At 40.2% G+C, this 18,142-nt stretch overlaps 1 protein-coding gene across 4 annotated transcripts in view; it reads right to left on the bottom strand.

Annotated features, from left to right (window-relative positions):
* The window catches only part of ripor1 (RHO family interacting cell polarization regulator 1), a 324,487-nt gene that overhangs the window by 50,324 nt on the left and 256,021 nt on the right, over positions 1–18,142 (bottom strand). For all 4 annotated transcript variants that reach the window (XM_072547436.1, XM_072547435.1, XM_072547437.1 and 1 more), the window contains exons 10-13: positions 14,889–15,014; positions 12,359–12,507; positions 8,682–8,811; positions 573–1,340 (exon numbers count right to left, since the gene is read on the bottom strand). In XM_072547436.1, coding sequence (XP_072403537.1) covers positions 573–1,340; positions 8,682–8,811; positions 12,359–12,507; positions 14,889–15,014 — 1,173 coding nt within the window. The remainder of the gene's footprint in view (positions 1–572; positions 1,341–8,681; positions 8,812–12,358; positions 12,508–14,888; positions 15,015–18,142) is intronic.

Below are 18,142 nucleotides of genomic sequence, written 5' to 3'. Positions count from 1 at the left end.
CTCTCTCCTGCTTCAATGCCTTGACTAAAGTAGGTCTATGAACAAGAAATTGTACAATAACTACCTGAGGTTCCCAATAGAAGTATCCTATTAATACTTCACAGCAGATTAATCAACCCTGTAATACAAAGTATTGGACAGGAGCCAAAGTTTCAACAAAATGGCTGCAATCCACAGTAGGTCATATTTATTTATTTTGCCATGTTTCAATTAGGGTCAGGATAAAAATTCCAACAACCAATTGATAGCATTATAACTGGCTAACTCAGTTGGCTGAATGACTGGTTTAGGATGCACAGTGATGCCAACAGCACGGGTTCAATTCCTGTACCAGCTGAGGTTACCACAAAGGTCCTGATTTCTCAACCTTGCCCGAGGAGTGGTGACCCTCAGGTTAAACCCTCAGTCATCTGTCGCTAATGAGAGCACAGCCCTCTGGCAGCTTTACTTAAAAGGTATAGTGAATGTGCTGCCAACACAAGATTTTTGTAGACAGCTTGTAAATTACAATTTCATATCAGTCCATTCACATCCAAATAATACAATCCTAAACAAAACAAAATAAAACTTACCATCAGCACTTCCTCTAAATGTTTCACCTCAAGCTCTAACTTCTGGAGTTCTGGGAACTGGCCACGATAGTCATCAAGTGTTGAATTTAAAGTTATCAGAGCTTCCTCTATCCCTGGGTCCACAGGTTTCACCTTTGCATCCTCCGTGGGCCCAGTTTTCGGATCATTTGATTTAGTTTTGTCTTCTGTAGCGGCAGCACTCTGAGCCACTGGGACAGCAGCAACAACAGTCTCACCTTCCGGTGCCAGCGTACACATGTTTTCAGGGGTTTCTGATTTTTCTGGTGGACCTTCAGATAGTAGTGTCTTGTTGACAGTATCCTCAGTCACAGGCTGATCTGCTTCTGCATCTAAGACCTGGGAAGACTCCATTAAGTTTGAAATGGCAATGACCTGGGGTTCTGACTCAGTGCTCGTTGATGCATTCAAGTCCAGTGCAGCATCTATGCTTGCTTCACTAATATGGCTGAGAGTTCGGGAAACTGGCACAGTTCCATTAAAAATTGTATGTTTTAATGTCTCCTGCTCCTCCTCCGCCTCCTCCATTTGCTGTTTGGTGACCTCAGGGCTGGCTGCCTGAGGATCCTCAGTTTGTGCAAATGTTATAGTGATTCTAGGAACCATTCCCTGTATCTCTGGCTGCACCAGTGCTTTCTGAGAATGTCTAACGCTGGTCGACAGCTGTGGGCTGGAAGAACCATCTGAAGAATCAGAGGAGATGGACCAAGCTGCACCATTCTCCAACTCTTCCTGCCTGCGCAGCATGTTCTATACAAAACAAAAAAAAAGGTACAAGTTACAATCTGCTCAGTAGCCAAAAGCATGACTTCAGCCAACCATCACTTCACAATATCAAACCCCAGATATGGCATCTCGTCTGCAGATGATGTGTAAACTGACTGAAACAGTCCCAAACAGAGTTCAAACCTGTAGAAAGAGCATCAACATAATTCCAGCAAGTCAGTCACTATTACTGTGCTTTTGTAAAGAAATATTCAACCAATTAATGAGAACACAGAACTGAGTCAGGCAAATCAAAGAACAATGCCCCATCTTGCTTTAACTTTACTTCATTAACAGTTTCCACCTCCTGAACGTGAAAAGGAAAGGGCAATTCTGAGAGGTCTTGCAGTTAGGCAGGCTTCATTGTAACACTGAGAGCAAAGTAAATTAGGGCAGATTGAAAGTCAGTGATCAAAAACATTAACTGTTTCTTTCTCCATTGATACTGCCTGATCTGCTCAGTGTTTGCCGCATTGTGCTTTTGTTTCACTATAAAAACAGTTTTGTGGCTTTTTATTCTGTGATCAGGTTCCAAAAAGATACGCTCATGTGACAGAAGACTGATTATATATCAAGTTCACATTCATGTTTCAGTTATGGTATTTCTCGAATCTTTATAATGACATGGATGCCCCAGCTCTCATGAAGAGGGGATAGAAAATCAGAGTTTCTGTGCTTAACTGAAACTAAGTGATCCTCCCCACTATCTCACACGAGGCTCAAACAGGATGGTTGCCTCTGTGGAATAACCAGCAACATTCAGTACCTGGACTGTAGGTTTTTAAAATGGGACCCACCATATCACCAAACCCTTCCATGTCCTCAACCCCTCCTCATCTCTATAACTTGCTCCAGCTCGAAAACATTCTAGATTCTTCCAACACTGTCCATCCATTCTTCATGATGTGGAGGTGCTGGTCTTGAACTAGATTAGATTAGATTACTTACAATGTGGAAACAGGCCCTTCGGCCCAACAAGTCCACACCGCCCCGCCGAAGCGTAACCCACCCATACCCCTACATCTATCCCTTACCTAACTGGGGTGGACAAAGTTAAAAATCACACAACACCAGGTTGTGGTTCAACAGATTTATTTGGATGCACTAGCTTTCGGTGCGCTGCTCCTTCATCAGTTAGCTGTGGAACAGGATCCTAAGAAACAGAATTTATAGCAAAAGATTACAGTGTCATGCAGCTGAAATGATATATTGAACAAACCTAGATTGCTGTTAAAGAATGGGTTGCAGGTTTCAGTTTATTAATATGTAAACCCCAGAACTTCTTTCAATTCACATTCTCAGGATAACTTAAGGTTTTATAAAAAAAGGTGACAACTCAGCTCAGACAATGCCTTAAAGGTGTGAGGTAGGAGTCTGTCTGTATCGCAGTCTTGAGTCAGAGTAGTTCTATTTCCAAAGTAGGAATTTATAAATTATTACATGGATTTACAGCCTGCAGATTGTATGGTTTTTGAACAAGTAGAACATACCTGCAAATGTAAATTCACCCCATAGACTTATGTGAGTGTATGTGTGCACGAGAGAGAGTGAGAGTGCATGTTTGTAAGAGAGGAAGAGAGGGAGAAAAAAAAGACAAAAAAAAGGGAGAAATGAAAGAGGGAGGGGTCACCTGCGGCGTGACATGAACCCAAGATCCCGGTTGTTGCTATCCTCATGGGCTCCAAACTTGGCTATCAGCCTCTGCTTGGCCACTCTGTGTTATGTATCCCAAAATCTGCCTTGGAGGATAGTCACCTGAAAGTCCAAGGCTGAATGTCCCTGACCACTGAAGGGTTCTCCAACTGTAGCCTCCCAGTCTGGGAACACTTCAGTGGTCAGGGACATTTGGCCTCAGACTTCAGGTGACCATCCTCCAAGGCAGATTTTGGGATACACAACAATGCAAGTGGCTGAGCAGAGGCTGATAGCCAAGTTTAGAGCCCATGAGGATGGCAACAACCGGGATCTTGGATTCATATCACACTGCAGGTGACCCCACTACACAACATACTCTTACACTCACCTATGCACACACACTTTCACAGACTTATACGCCTTCACACTCACACACACTTCACCAAGCATGCCCCCACCCCCGCCCCCACCCCCACTGCCCCCCCAACACACACACACACACACACATACACACACACTCTTTTGTGCATGCAACGATACATGTGGCTTATAGGGTGAATTTGCATTTGCAGAATTATATTTGCAGATACATTCTATTTTGCTCAAAAAATGTACAATCAGCAGACAGTCAATCCATGTAATATTTTATAAATTCCTACTTTGGAAATAGAACTACTCTGACTCAAGACTGGGATACAGACACAGAGTGTAATCTCACACCTTTACTGCATTGTCTGAGCTGAGGTGTCACCTGAAGTTATCCTGAGAATGTGACCTAAAAATAGTTCTGGGATTTACATATTAATGAACCAAAACCTGCAACCCATTCTAAAAGATGAAAGATTTAACAGCAATCTAGGTTTGTTCAATATATCATTTCAGCTGCATGACACTATAACCTTTTGCTATAAATTCTGTTTCTTAGGATCCTGTTCCACAGCTAACTGATGAAAGAGCAGTGCACCGAAAGCTAGTGCATCGAAATAAACCTGTTGGGCTTTAAAGCTGTTGTTGTGTGATTTTCTTCCTTCACCTCACCATTCATTGTTGTCTGTCCCTTCAATTATCTATTATTTAGAGTTTGGAATTCTCTTCATAACCTTCTTTCTTCCTGCCTACTCCCTTAAGATCCTCGCCAAAACTGAATTCTTAGTCTGACGTTTGGTCTTCATATGGCCTTCTTTAGTTCAGTGTCAATTTTAATCTGATTATGCTTCAGTGAAGTGGTTGGGTCATTTTAATATATCGCAGATGTCTGATAAATTCAAGTTGTTCTATTCATTAGGTTTTTTCTGTAAATAATCAAGAACTCAACACTAACACTGTAGGGTTGAGTGTGTGGTGCAGGAGAATCGATGTTTCAGGCAAGAGCCCTTCATCAGGAATGAGGCTTGTGAGCCAACGGGGTGGAGATTAAAGCATGGAGTTAACCAAGTTCAAAGCGCTGCTGCCATTTATTAATGGAAATGTGCCTTCTTACAACATTCATATTAAAATCAGAGTTTGATAATTTGAACTAAACTGAATTGTGCTTTGGGGTTTTATTTTTTGTTAAACTACTACAAATAAACGGCATCTAATAATCTGCTCCTGATTTTATCAGGTACATAATTAACAAGCTAGTAGGCTTCAAAAAAATTCATCACTGAATATTATTGAAAGATAACAATCACACAGTCACACACCAAGGTACGAAATAGCATCAGGAAGTCTTGATGAGAGACCAAGTGAATCTTAACGGATACATCAGCCACTCATCCCATCTTAACAACAAGATGAATTTTTCTGCAACTCCTTTTGGTTGTAAAATGCTTCACGTGAACAATCAGACAAAAATGGTTATTTGCTTGTATGGCATAGTAACCAAATACTATTCACCAGCTGCCCAAAGCATTGACACTTTCCCGTTCTAAGGCAAGGAAAGGTGCGAACAAGATAAATCTATTGCAAAATGTCAACAGTCGGCAACAATGTTCATTTTTAGCAGCAACCCTACCAAGCTGAGAAAAGACGCTGATAGCTTTTGGGGTTTCCCTTAGAAACAGCTCCTATTCTCAATGGAAACAGAAGCACTCGAACCAAAAGGAAGGACTGCAATAGCCTGTAGTGACCTTTACACATTACACCAGACCTCCACAAATTAACTAATTCCTACTGGCTATGTGAAGTCTTGCAAACCAAACCAAGGCAAAAAGAAACTCAGGACTGAGTGTTTCAATGTCTGATCTTAAAGGCCTGCTTTTTATTCAAAACTATCCCATCTGCAACTTTCTTGTGCAGCTGACCTTATTCTTACTTATGCTAGGAACTGGTGTAATTGTCAATTGATTTGACTATGCTGTATCATTTTATAAGATTTGCACCATCTCCCAGTTCTCTCCACTGGGCGGAATGTAATCAGTAACCATTTCCCTAGCCAATACTAACTAACATCTGAAATGACATGAAATAAAGATTTACAAAAAAAAAGAAATGCAGATTCTGGCGACAAAGCAACTGTACTCCAGTTACTGCACCACAGACACAGGAATAGGAAACAAGGTTATATCCAATGAAAGCAAAAGCGAGGACTGCAGATGCTGGAGATTACAGTCGAGAGTGTGGTGCTGGAAAAGCACAACATGTCAAGCAGCATCAGAAGAGCAGGAGAGTTGATGTTTCGGACAAAAGCCCTTCATCAGGAAGGGGTGATGAAGGGCTTTTGCCGGAAACATTGACTCTGATGAAGGGCTTTTGCCCAAAACGTCGATTTTCCTGCTCCTCAGATGCAGTCTGACCTGCTGTGCTTTTCCAGGATCACATTATCGACTCTGTAGCCAATGAAGCAATAACTATCAGGACTTGCACTAGATTCTAGTTTCTGATGGCAGGCCTCAGGAAGGATGAATCATTGCACTAATAACTTTGATTCTACCCATAAAAAAAATACATTTTAGAACATGTTCGTTAAGGAGTAGCTGTACTTACCTGCCAATGGCTACCAAGGTCTCTTGAACAGTAAATTAAGACAATTTATCCTATAATTAAATCATGAATGAAGCATTCCATTTTCAGCTTCTCACACCTCTTTTAGGAACCTCTTTACCATCCACTGTACAGTGTCTGGACAAGAAGGCAACCTGATACTCTGTTGCCACAGTTGGGTCATCATTGCTCTATAACTAGATGCAGGGAAATGTACCAGAGGCTGATTCTTCCAGGGAATTAAAAAAGTGACTCTTCTATTGAAAGGATATGCAGCGAATCAAAGATATCCTCCAAAGCTTGCAGATGTTATTTATTTCCTTGTGAAATAACAATATTAAAATAAGATTAGTAGGCCTGTTAAAAGTTATAAAGAGAGATTTTAGGATCATGCGTTCAGTCAGGAAGAAGTTAAAAGCCTAGATTTTCCACTTGAATAAAATCCTGAATGAAAACAAAATATAGCAAAGCATAGTTCTCTAACCATATCCAATTGTAGTTTTTGGGGTGGAAAATGCTTTCTACACTGTTGCAACGTCAGTACATAAGGCTTTGATGGTAATATCCTTTAGAGAACAAAATTGGCTGTCTTCCCTGCTCTGATCTCCATGTGATCCAGAGCAATGTTGAATCTTAACTGCCCTCTGAAGTAGTCCATCAATCCTTTCAGTTGTCAAGGTGACCCAGCTCAAGAGCACCCAGGGATGTGTATTGAATACTGTCTTTGCCAATGATCCCATGAATGAATAAAATCAATCCAAAATCATGCAACATTCTAATATCCACAGTAGTTAGTTTAAAAACTCAAGAGCCTTTTGCCCCACATAATTTATATTCTTACAAATGTATAGTCACATTAAGAAATTAATTGCCACAAATATGACAGAAATATGCTATATAAAGTTAGAACAAAACTGGCAGGCAGATCTCAAAACCATTAAAACAAATCTGAATTCCTCATAATTTAAACTCTGATTTGAATCCCTTGAGTTTATTCCCAATAATCTGGGAATAACCTGTCACTCCAATGTACAAGAGGAGTTTTGTTATTCACGTCAACTTGGAGAATACTCTATAGACAAAGTTCAGCAACTGAGCAGAAAGCAGCATGAGCCACCTGGAAGAAATTAAGTGGGTTCTTTGGTGCTTCAGGAAGTTTAACCAATGACAGCTCAGAGAAGCCCCTAGTATGTAGGAGAAGCTGAAATAGGGCAGTGGAGGGTGTAATCATCAGTGTCAGCATCACCACCAGATAACATTTGCAAATGACACATACCGTTGATTCATCTTTTATGGTTCAAATGGAGTTCTAGTATGTTCATTTTCACGTGTTACTTTTTTTTTGCTAATTTTCCCCTTTGGGGAGGCTGGTGACATCTTTTGGACAGCAGAAGAGTTACAAGATAATAAAAACAGTGCTAAACTTAAGTACAATGTGGAGCCACTGAAGTGGACTGAGGAAATGCTCCACCTAATACACTCATACGCTGACTATTACCTAACCACCACAGGCAAACTACCAGAACATGTGTCATTTTCAAAGTGGAAGCATTGAAGAACCATACAACTAAAACGATGCACCATTCCTTGGAGGAAGAGAAACCAATTACTTCATAAACTCAAATTAAAACAAACTATAAGCAAAATATTCTCAAACCATGTCAAGAGATGAAACAAATAGGCAATAAAGTCAGGGAGGCAGGTTATGTCCTAACTTATAATAAATTATAGACATGCAAACAGAGGCCAGTGTGTGGGTCATAACCTAGACAGTTAAATCAGACCACTGCTGATTACCTTGTACTTTCCAGACAGCACAAGAGGAATGTTCCTGTTCATCAACAGAACAAACACATTGTAAATACAATTGTATGGGTGCGCCATTTTCATCATTTAGGAATTTGAAGAATGAAACCAGGATGTTAAATTTCAGCCCTCTGATATTATAGACTTTCAACAGAGATTCATTGTTTAGTATTAACTGGTGAATATATCAAGTTAAATAAATAAATGATAACCTTCCAATTTAAATTACTGGTTATAAACCAACAGAATTACAATTTGTGGTTATGAGGGTAAAAGTTAGGAAACACAAGGTTAGCTACCTCCTGAATTATACATATTTCAATACCTCAGGTTGCTTAAGTAGCCCTGAAAGTTGTAATTTATTAACAGCTTCAATCAGTAAGTAGCTTTCTCAGCATGCCTTCTTCCATACTGGTTTCACTTTGTAAGCAAGCCAGCCCTTTTCCCTTCCCTCCCATAGTTTCATTGTCACTATGACAACTTGGCAATAAGACTGTGATAGCCATACCGATGACTTTAGTGTTTGTGGCATACAAAATGATAGGTCTTTGTTCTCTTTTCCAGAAGCGTGCACACTCAGTCCTTTTCTAAACAGCACAGTCAACGTTCTGTCATAGCTTGATGACCCCATTCCTCAGCAAGTCCATATTAATGCCAAACTATATATTGGTAAAGGATACAAAGTCAACTCTAAACCAAGGCACCAATCTGAAGATTACAAAAATTAAAACAAACCAACTGCATTGTACAAAACATCATTTGCTACTTGCTGTTTTCATGGTAAAGGTTATGATCTCAAAATACAGATTTCAAGGAATATAAGCAGTTTGTTAGTTCGGCAAGGTCTCTGCACATTCATGACATCTGTGATGGAAAGCACAATGGCAGCATATACAGGTGAACATTCTCAGAGAGGCTTACATAAAAGGCCTGTTCCCGCAGGGATGGTGTATCTGGAGGACTCTGATTGTATGTGGAGAATCGCTTGTTCACAGTGGGCACTTTGTTGACAGTGCTGGCAGAAGAGGTTTGATCATCTTTGTCAAATGGACTGAAAGAGACAGAATAAATGAGCTAAGACATGTGGAAGTTTGCTGAATTTTTAAAAATTATACCGAGAGCTCACCAAAACCTTACTTTTTGTACTCTAATTACTTCAGTAATTTTTCACTCTTTCAATTCAAGCTTTCAATTCATAATATGATACAAAAGTGTATGCAGACTGTGGGATATGATTAATTTATGCTGATCTTAGTGCACTCACCAAGAGCTGACAAAGTTCTTCAGAGTGTCATTACAGCTGTCCAGTTAACAACTGGCACAAACCAAACAGTTTCTACCACATCCTGCAATTGACCATGCACTCGTGCAAAGCAATGTCAAATAAAAACCTGAATGCCTCTATCCCAGTCAGTACATACCTGGGAGGAAAGGATTAAACTGGCGTTGATTAGTAGATTAATTTGCTTTTGGTTTCACACAGCGAATTATGTCACGCATTGGGATTTAGCCATTTACCTAATTTACTACAGGAGCAGAAGGAAGAGATAGGCCACTCTGTGTATGCAGAGGGGGATGGAACCTGCACTTGAAATAACAACTCTAAACACTTCAGATTAAAAGCCGATAAAACCAGTGAACTTTCAAATAAACAAGTACGCTCATAAACGCTATGATTCAGCATCGGCAACCTAACATCCTTGCTTTTTGAGATCAGCAGTAAAGTAACGAGCTAAAAATCACACAACACCAGGTTATAGTCCAACAGGTTTAATTGGAAGCACACTAGCTTTCGGAGCGACGCTCCTTCATCAGGTGATAGTGGAGGGCTCGATCGTAATTCTGTGTTACGATCGAGCCCTCCACTATCACCTGATGAAGGAGCGTCGCTCCGAAAGCTAGTGTGCTTCCAATTAAACCTGTTGGACTATAACCTGGTGTTGTGTGATTTTTAACTTTGTACACCCCAGTCCAACACCAGCATCTCCAAATCATGAGTAAAGTAACTAGGTATTGATCGTTAAATCCATGAATATTCTCTTCTCTTTGACTCGTGGGGATAAACCTCATCCTTTCCATCCAAAACAGTGAGAGAAGGCACCATCTCGCCAAACAATTGAGAAAAATCACAAAGATGCATGTGTATATGCCTGTGTATGTGCAACTGTTTTTGTATTGGGGGAGGGGATTTTACACTATTTATCAAAAGAACAAGTGGTAACATCTTTCATATACCCTGCACCTAGACAACTACAGTTCTGATGATAGAAGTTAAACATGAAGCCATTGAAAGAAATAAAATCGAATGATCAGCAATAATTTATGGTTTTAAATGGATCAGAACTATGCAAGAGATGGGATAGAAAGCTGCTTTGTAAGGTGGGTACATGTGGGAATCAAGTATAGGAGCAGGAGCAGCCCGTGTGGCCCACTAGACCAGAGTCACGACCCGCAATTTCAAGCCCTGCTGTACATACTTCCAAACAAGACAAACATAACCAACATATTCTGCTACTGCATCAGAAAATGACAGAAAAATGAAACATAAGTACCCAAGAAGTGCACAAAGGAAACCTCAAATAAAACCAGAATCACTACTTGCCCTTGAAAAAGCCCAACTTATTCAAGGATAAGCATTAACTGTTTCAAAACAAAATACTGCAGCGCAGGGTTGAAAACCTTACACAGAAACAGAAAACACTGCAGATAGTAGATTGGGCATGATCATGAAGATTTTTTTAAAGTTTCAAAATGTTACGAACAGTCACTGGCCAGTAACATTAGCCACTTCTTTCTCCATGGATGTAGTAAGACCTGCTGAGATTTTCCAGTACGGGCCGTTCTACTATAACGACCTGTACTGGCCATATAACAGCTCATTCCTGATGAAGGGCTTATGCCAGAAACGTAGACTATCCTGCTCCTCGGATGCTGCCTGACTAGCTGTGCTTATCCAGTACCACACTCTCAACTCTGACCTCCAGCATCTGCAGTCCTCACTTTCTCCCTGTTCTGCTATAACCTGCATTTTGTTAACACAAATTTGCTATAACCCAATTGACAAATTAGGGACACTGTTTCTAAACCGTGAAATTTTAAAGTGTGTATCGGTTATAATGCAGTTCCAGCCCCATTAGTTTAAATGGTGCTGCTATTACGCGATTTTCTTATAACACTGATTGCATGAGAATGGAACTACCGTGTTATAGCAGAACTGACTGGATTTTATGTTATCCTTTCTAATCTTCAGTTGGGATTTCATTGCAGAGTACAGGTACTGAAAAGTAACCATGACCTCATTAATCCGAAAAGTTTTCAATTCTCTTGCATTCGAATATTTTCAGCTTTCTAGTCCTACTCTTATTGGAGCTGCTCATCGTGAAGGTAAAAAATAAACCGCGTGGTTGTGAAAGTGTATGTAATGTTAAGACATACACGGATGGCAATTAAATATAAAACTACATTGCTATTCTTAACTTTGTGCAGCCAAAGGACTGATTTTGGCCTCAACGCATTGACGGAGATAGCAATGTCCTGGAAAAGGAGGGTCACTCGACTGCTTAATTCAAGACCCATAGATAGTAGGAGACATTTGAAGAGAATGTGTTTTTTTTTGCTTGGAAGAATATAGACTGATAGCTAAGATTAAAATATTTAAAATTAGGAAGGAATTGGATTTTGTCAATATGGGTAACTCACTAGAGGTTGAACGAGGAGGCATCAGTACAAACCACAACAATATAGTCGTGTTAGATGCCAGATATCACCTCTTCTCCACAGAGAGCTACCAACCACTGGAATAAGTGGCCAGTTTAGATAGTCAATTGATACTTTGCATTGAATGTGCAAAGTGTTGCTGAAAAATAGTTTGAGAGAGTGAAAAGTGTATCGTGTATAGAAGGAAGTTCAACTGACAAGAATAAGGATACCACTGCAGTCACCTGGAGCTTGCTTCATTTCCTGAAGAAAAGGGTTGCTATATACTAATTCAGATCGAAGCTGGTTGGTAAAATAGAACATTCCTTTACCCATCGCTACTTGTTCCTGCTTTATATTTACTCAGTAAATTAACTAATCAATTACCTTCTTAATTCAAGTTTTCAGCTTAATTCTCGCTGTACTCACAAAATACCAAGGCATTTATTTTACAACACATTGTGCAACCAAGGAAAAAAGACGTGGTGTTGGCATTTAACGATGTACACAGATTGCACCACGTGCTACAGTAAGACACCACCTGATATTTATTTTCTTGTCATTACTTTGTATGTTCTGTAAGATTTCTGTTGACTTGCGGATAAATGTATTATTTAGCTGAAAACAGCCCAAACGAGGAGTCAACTCTTAATAATTTAAGAGCTTGAGCTAAGCAGATCCTATGCAGTTGTGTTATAATTCTGAATGACAGACTTCTTGTAAAACTTACAGTGGAACTTGTAGTGGATTGCAAATAAAAGGGTCTATTGTAATCAGATGAAAGTGCTCCTTTGATTATCTAACATTCTTATTAATTTTTGCTGTGGACAAAGCATTTTTCATTTCATGAACACACTACAAAAGGCTAATCTCATAAGAATTTTAGACTATTGAAGACTTACTTCCAAACGACCTCTAGGCTGAGTTTAATAGTTCCCAGGTCATTGATATCCACAGCGACAGACTGAGGCAGGGCTGCAAACAAATCTTTTGTTTCACAGGAGACATTGCCAACTATGACATGATTTGCCAAGCTTTTCAGCTCCGTTACCTGCAAGAATGAACCAATTAACATCCTTGATGCTTCACAGCTTTGCAGAACAGTTTTTAATCAGTGAGCAAAAAATGCCACTCACGAATGCCATCCCAATTGTGGGTGTAACAATACAGTTTGCTATTACTTTAAGTGCTACATAATTTACAATGTTAAACTGGAACAAAACCCGGTGCAATGCTATGTAGGTTTTAGAAGCTTTGGCAGGCTCACAAAGGAACTTTACCATTGCAGAAACTCCGATTAAGATCTGCTCTTGAAACTTCTTTCTCCCCTGACCTCAGATTATGATTCCTACATCCTTTGGATTGGCGTCGGTTTGTGTAATGGTAGGGGATGAAAGAAATACTGATTCACTTTTGGACTGCCTTTCCAGGCCATCAGATGATGAACAACTTTGTGACTCATTTTAAAATATTGTTAAATTTACAAAAATCCAAGTTAGCCATAATTCTGTTGCACTTCACATCTCATGGACCTGGCTCCTGTGATTGGGCAATGAGTTTACCCAGTGAATACCAGAAACATAGAGAGGCAGGAGCATTCATGGATCAATTCAAACTGCCTGGGGAGTGACAATAAAAATGTTGCATTTGACTCAATGTCCTGGGGTTATAGCAGGTGGGAAAGAATGGAAATGAACAGACAGGATTCTCATTCCCTTATTTACAACCCAGTGATGCAACATTCTGCAAAGACCATTTGCAGCATAAGATTCAGCAATGATGACCATGCAACTGCATAGGCTCCCAACTTTCCCCATTATAATTCATACATGAGGAATGGGGCACTTGAGAGTTCCACAGGTAAGCAATTGTGTGACATTTCACCCACAAGGAATCAAAACCTTCAAGAAAGGAAAATAAAAGCAAAGTACAAAGGATTGAAATAAAAACAGAAAATGCTGGAGAAACTCAGAAGGTCTGGCAGCATCTGTGGAGTTAGAATCAGAGTTATCTCCACAGATGATGCCAGACCTACTGAGTTTATCCAGCATTTTGTTTTTCTCCAGCTTCAACAAAGAAGCTTGCCATCATGCTTTCAATAGTGATGATGAAACATTGCAGAAATTCATCAAAGCTCCTCAGACAACACCTTCCACACCCATGACCACTGCCACTTAAAGATAAAGGCAGCAGGTACATGGCCAGCATCAACACTTGCAAATTCCCCTCCAAGCCACTCACCATTTTGACTTAGAAATATCTGGTCATTCCCTTAGTGTTTTCGGGTCAAATTCCTGTAATAACCTTCCTCACAGCATTGTGGGTGTACGAACACCAAGTGCACTGCAATGTCTCAAAATGGCAGCTGACCACAAGCTTCTCAAGAGCAACTAGGGATGAGTAATAAACGCTGGTTCAGCCAGCATCATCCACATCCCATGATTGCATCAAAAATAACAAAATATGCAAAGTACTGAGTGATCTTTGCCCCCATTAAATCCAGCGGGTATAGCTCAATCTCAGCAATTTTATCCTATGCAGCAGCTATTTATGTTACTTCAATTTACAGCATGTCTAAAATTTAACAATATGTTTTATGATCACTACGAGTTACAAGAAATAAAAACAAAGTACTGGAGAAACTCAATAGGTCTGGCAGTGTCTGTGGAGAGAGAAAGTTAAAATTTTGAGTCTGAAATGGCTCATGTAGGAAGTCTGACTCGAAACATTAACTGTTTCTATCTCTACAGTTTCTCCAGCATTTTGTTCTGTCCACCGTTAACGAAAGGCACTAAATCACTAAATCTCTCTACCCACACAGTTTGAAGTAAAAATTTTTACAATCAAAGATCATTTTATGATTTGGAATGGAAGCAATGGTTTGACATAGTTGAGTACAATATTTTACAAGGCTGTAGGGAGATTTAATTGGGGAGCATACAGCGAAAACATCAGATAAATGACTGCAGTCCTTCATTTGATAGGTTCAGCTGGACAGTCAGGGGGAGGCTGCGTATAAAGTTTTTGAGAGGTTGGAGATTGCTTGGATATTCTTTTGCAGCATGGAATAGGGTGAGGACAGAACTTAAATTTTAGCTTCCAATTTTTGTTTTATCCCAATTTTTGCTCAAAAGGATTTTATTTTTAGTATGGGCAAGGTTAACGGTCAGGGTACTTGGCTTTTCAGTGTGGCAGTCTGTGGTAATAAGAGTTGAAGTTGTTTCTTGCACAAATCTTTGCATAAACTGACCTCCTGCTGAAGAATGTTCTCTCCATAAACAGGAAAAAGTTTGGTAAACAAAGTCATGTCGGGTGTCTCATTGCACTGAGAACACTATTCTCTCCAAACTGATTTTATTTGACGAAACTTAATATCAGAAAGATGGGTGAGTGAGTGAGTGAATGAGTTTGAGAGTAGCCTTGAGTCTTTACCTTGATTGAGAGGAACTCTGTAACGAGAGGCTGGAATACCATCTCCTCACCATCCCACACTTGCTTCCCATTTGCTTCAATGCGACCTTTCAACTTCCACCGCTGGCGGCCATATTTCATGAATATCTGGCAACAGATGTTAGAAGGATTTATGACACATCGTAAGTACATTCATCTCCCTACTCCCTTCTCAGACTAATACAAAAATCAAAGCTATATGGTCAGACAGCAATATTCCTTTAGCAATAATATCAAGATATTGGTTAGTCAAAATCTTTTATTCTAACTACAATTTACAATTTTTAGATGTTTGTGTCATAGTGCACCATTACCAAATAGCTCTTGTATTCAGAGTTTGGAATAAAAATGTAAAGTCGAAGAGTGTGGTGCTGGAAAAGCACAGCTGGCCAGGCAGCGTCCGAGGAGCAGGAAACTCAACGTTTCAGGCATAAACTCTTCATCAGGAATGGTGGGAGGTGGCCCAAGGGCCTGAGAAATAAATGAAAGGGGGTGGGGTTGGGAAGAAAGGTGCCTGGGAATGCAATAGGTAGATGAAGGTTGTGGGAGGGGGTTAGGTGATAGGTCGGAGAAGAGGGTGGATCAGATAGATGGGAAAGAAGATGGACAGCTAGGACAGTTCAAGAGGGTGGTGCTGAGTTGGAAGACTGGATCTGGGATGGTGGGGGGAGGGAAAATGGGGAAACTGGTGAAATCCACATTGATCCTGTGTGGTTGGAAGGTCCCAAGGTGGAAGATGAGGCATACTTCCTCCAGGCGTCAGGTGGCTAGAGTTCGGCAGTGGAGAAGGTCCAAGACTTGCATGTTCTTGGGGAAGTGGGAGGGGGAAGGTAAAGTGTTCAGCCACAGGGAGGTGGGATTGTTTAGTGCGTGTGTCCCAGAGATGTTCTCTGCAACGTTCCGCAAGTTGGTGTCCTGTCTCTCTTCACACATAACCGCTCCACCCTCCTCTCTGACCTATCACTTTCACCCCCACCTTCATCTATCTATAGCAGGTACCTTGCCCCTGCCCCACCCTCCTCCCATTTATCTCTCAGCCCCACTGGGCCACCACCGTCATTCATAATGAAGAGATTATACTCGAAACATCTACTCTCCTGCTCCTCGGATGGTGCCGAACCGGCTGTGCTTGTCCAGCACCACACTCTTCGACTCAGATCTCCAGTCCTCACTTTCTCCTCATAAAAATGTAAACTTTGCTGTACTGTGCTTTCTAGCAAATTCCCCAAAGGTTTTGCATGTTTATCCAGTGAGAAGCCAAGCCAAACACAAGTAAATCTTATGAATGATTCCCAGTTTGTGCTGAAGTAGCTCATTTTTTAAGTAGCAGTGCTACAACTAATCTCACCACCTGGGTTAAAGAGACCAAAATAGGCCAAGGAACCAACTGTGCTTCTCTTTCACAAAAAAAGAGATGAAGTGGAGACAGTAATTATAGAAGTGAACTATTGGAAAGGAAAGCCTTAGTGGAGGAGGAAATATTAGGTTGTTGAATACCTTTGAAAGTGAATAAGTAACCAGCTTTGGAAGAAAGGCACCTCAAATGAACAAGAAAAAGAATAGCAAAGGTTCTGGCGATCTATTCTAAATTCTCTTAAGTTACAGGCATGCTGCCAGAGGACTGCTAATATTGTACTGTTGTTTAAAAAGTTAGGAAGGCATAGGCTGATTAAGAGACATCAGTCAGCCAAACCTCAGCTGTGGGCAAATTATTGGAAAACATTCTGAGGCACAGAATAAATCTTCAGTGAAAAGACACAATTAATCAAGGACAGTCTATGCTCACTTGTTAGTGAAAGATCACATTTGACTAACCCAAATGAAATTTAAAGCTACCATGTTTGATATTATTTCTATTGATTTTCGAAAAGCAGAATGAAGAAAAGAATTTTAAATGTTTATGGACTTTGAAGGAAAGTGGTAAGATGGATCAAAATTAATTCAGTGGCAAGAAGCAAAGAGTAATGGTGTTTTTAGTAGATACAAGAGGTCAAGGCGTTGAGAATGAGAGAGGGAGGTTTTGCTGGAACCGCATAAAACCACCAGAATGCTGTCTCAAGTCTAGGCACAGTGTTGCAGGCACAATTTGGTTGCACTCGAGAGGATATAGAGGGGACTGACAAGGATGTTGCCTGATAGAAAATTGCAGCTATGACAAAAGTTTGGAGGTCATTTCATTTTAATAGGGGAGGCTGTAGGGAGATTTAATTGGGGAGCATAAAAGAACAAGCGTCCTGGATTAGATGAAATGTAAGGATTGATTTCTTTTAAAGAAATCAACTATCAAGAGGTCACAGATTTCAAGTAAAAGTTGAAAGAGGAGTTGAAAAGAAATTTTTCAGAGGGTAGTGGGAATTTTGAACTCTTTCTTGAAAAGGATGGGAAAAGCATAAACCTTCATTTTGTTTTAAAAAAAGCATTTGGCTAAGCACATAGGAACAGGAATAGACCATTCAGCCCATCGAACCTGCTCTACTATTTAACACAACCTGACTGAACAATTCAAACCCTTTTGTCCAGACTATCCCCATATTCCCTTATATAATTGAGAATCAAATTCTTCCTGAATATATACTCAAATACACTCAAAGACTCATCTTCCACAGTGCACTGAAGTAGAGAATTCCAAAGGTTCACAATTCTCCAAGTAAGAAAATCTTGGTCCTAACTGGCATCTCCATCATTTTCAAATTGCTTCCTGGTTCTAGACTCCCCAGTCAGGGAAACATATTTCCTGCAACAACTCTATCCATCTCTTTAAGTGTTCTAAGATCAACTTTGCATTCTATAAAATTCTTGAGTCTGCAGGGCTTGCTTGTCCAGTGTGGCTTCATAGGATAGTTTCATCATCTGGGAACAAATATGGGAAGCCATAACCTACATGGGTATGGACCAGGAGCTGGAAGGTGGGATTAGGCTGGATATTTCCTCTTAGCATGAAAATATTGAATTGAACGAACTCCTTCTGTGTCCTTAATGGTTTCTATAATTCTACACTTTTAATCATTGCTTGGTGAGTCTCTGATGAAAGCAAGTGCGTGTGTAAACATAGGTCAAGGACAGGATTTAGCTTAGCTTAGCTCTTATACTTCTGGCAATCAAGGTCACTGCTGTAATTCACACAAGAATGACAGTCCCTTGGGCAAACTGTCTACCAGTGGTTGACCAGTGAAGATATACACAGCAAATAATGTGGATTTTCCAGTGAGACAGGGAGGACAGTTCAACAGCGACGT

This window comes from Chiloscyllium punctatum, chromosome 26 (genome assembly GCF_047496795.1).
Source record: "Chiloscyllium punctatum isolate Juve2018m chromosome 26, sChiPun1.3, whole genome shotgun sequence".
Taxonomy (NCBI): Eukaryota; Metazoa; Chordata; class Chondrichthyes; order Orectolobiformes; family Hemiscylliidae; genus Chiloscyllium; species Chiloscyllium punctatum.
The sequence above is the reverse complement of the archived record's forward strand: the minus strand, read 5'-3'. Positions and strand labels throughout refer to the sequence as shown.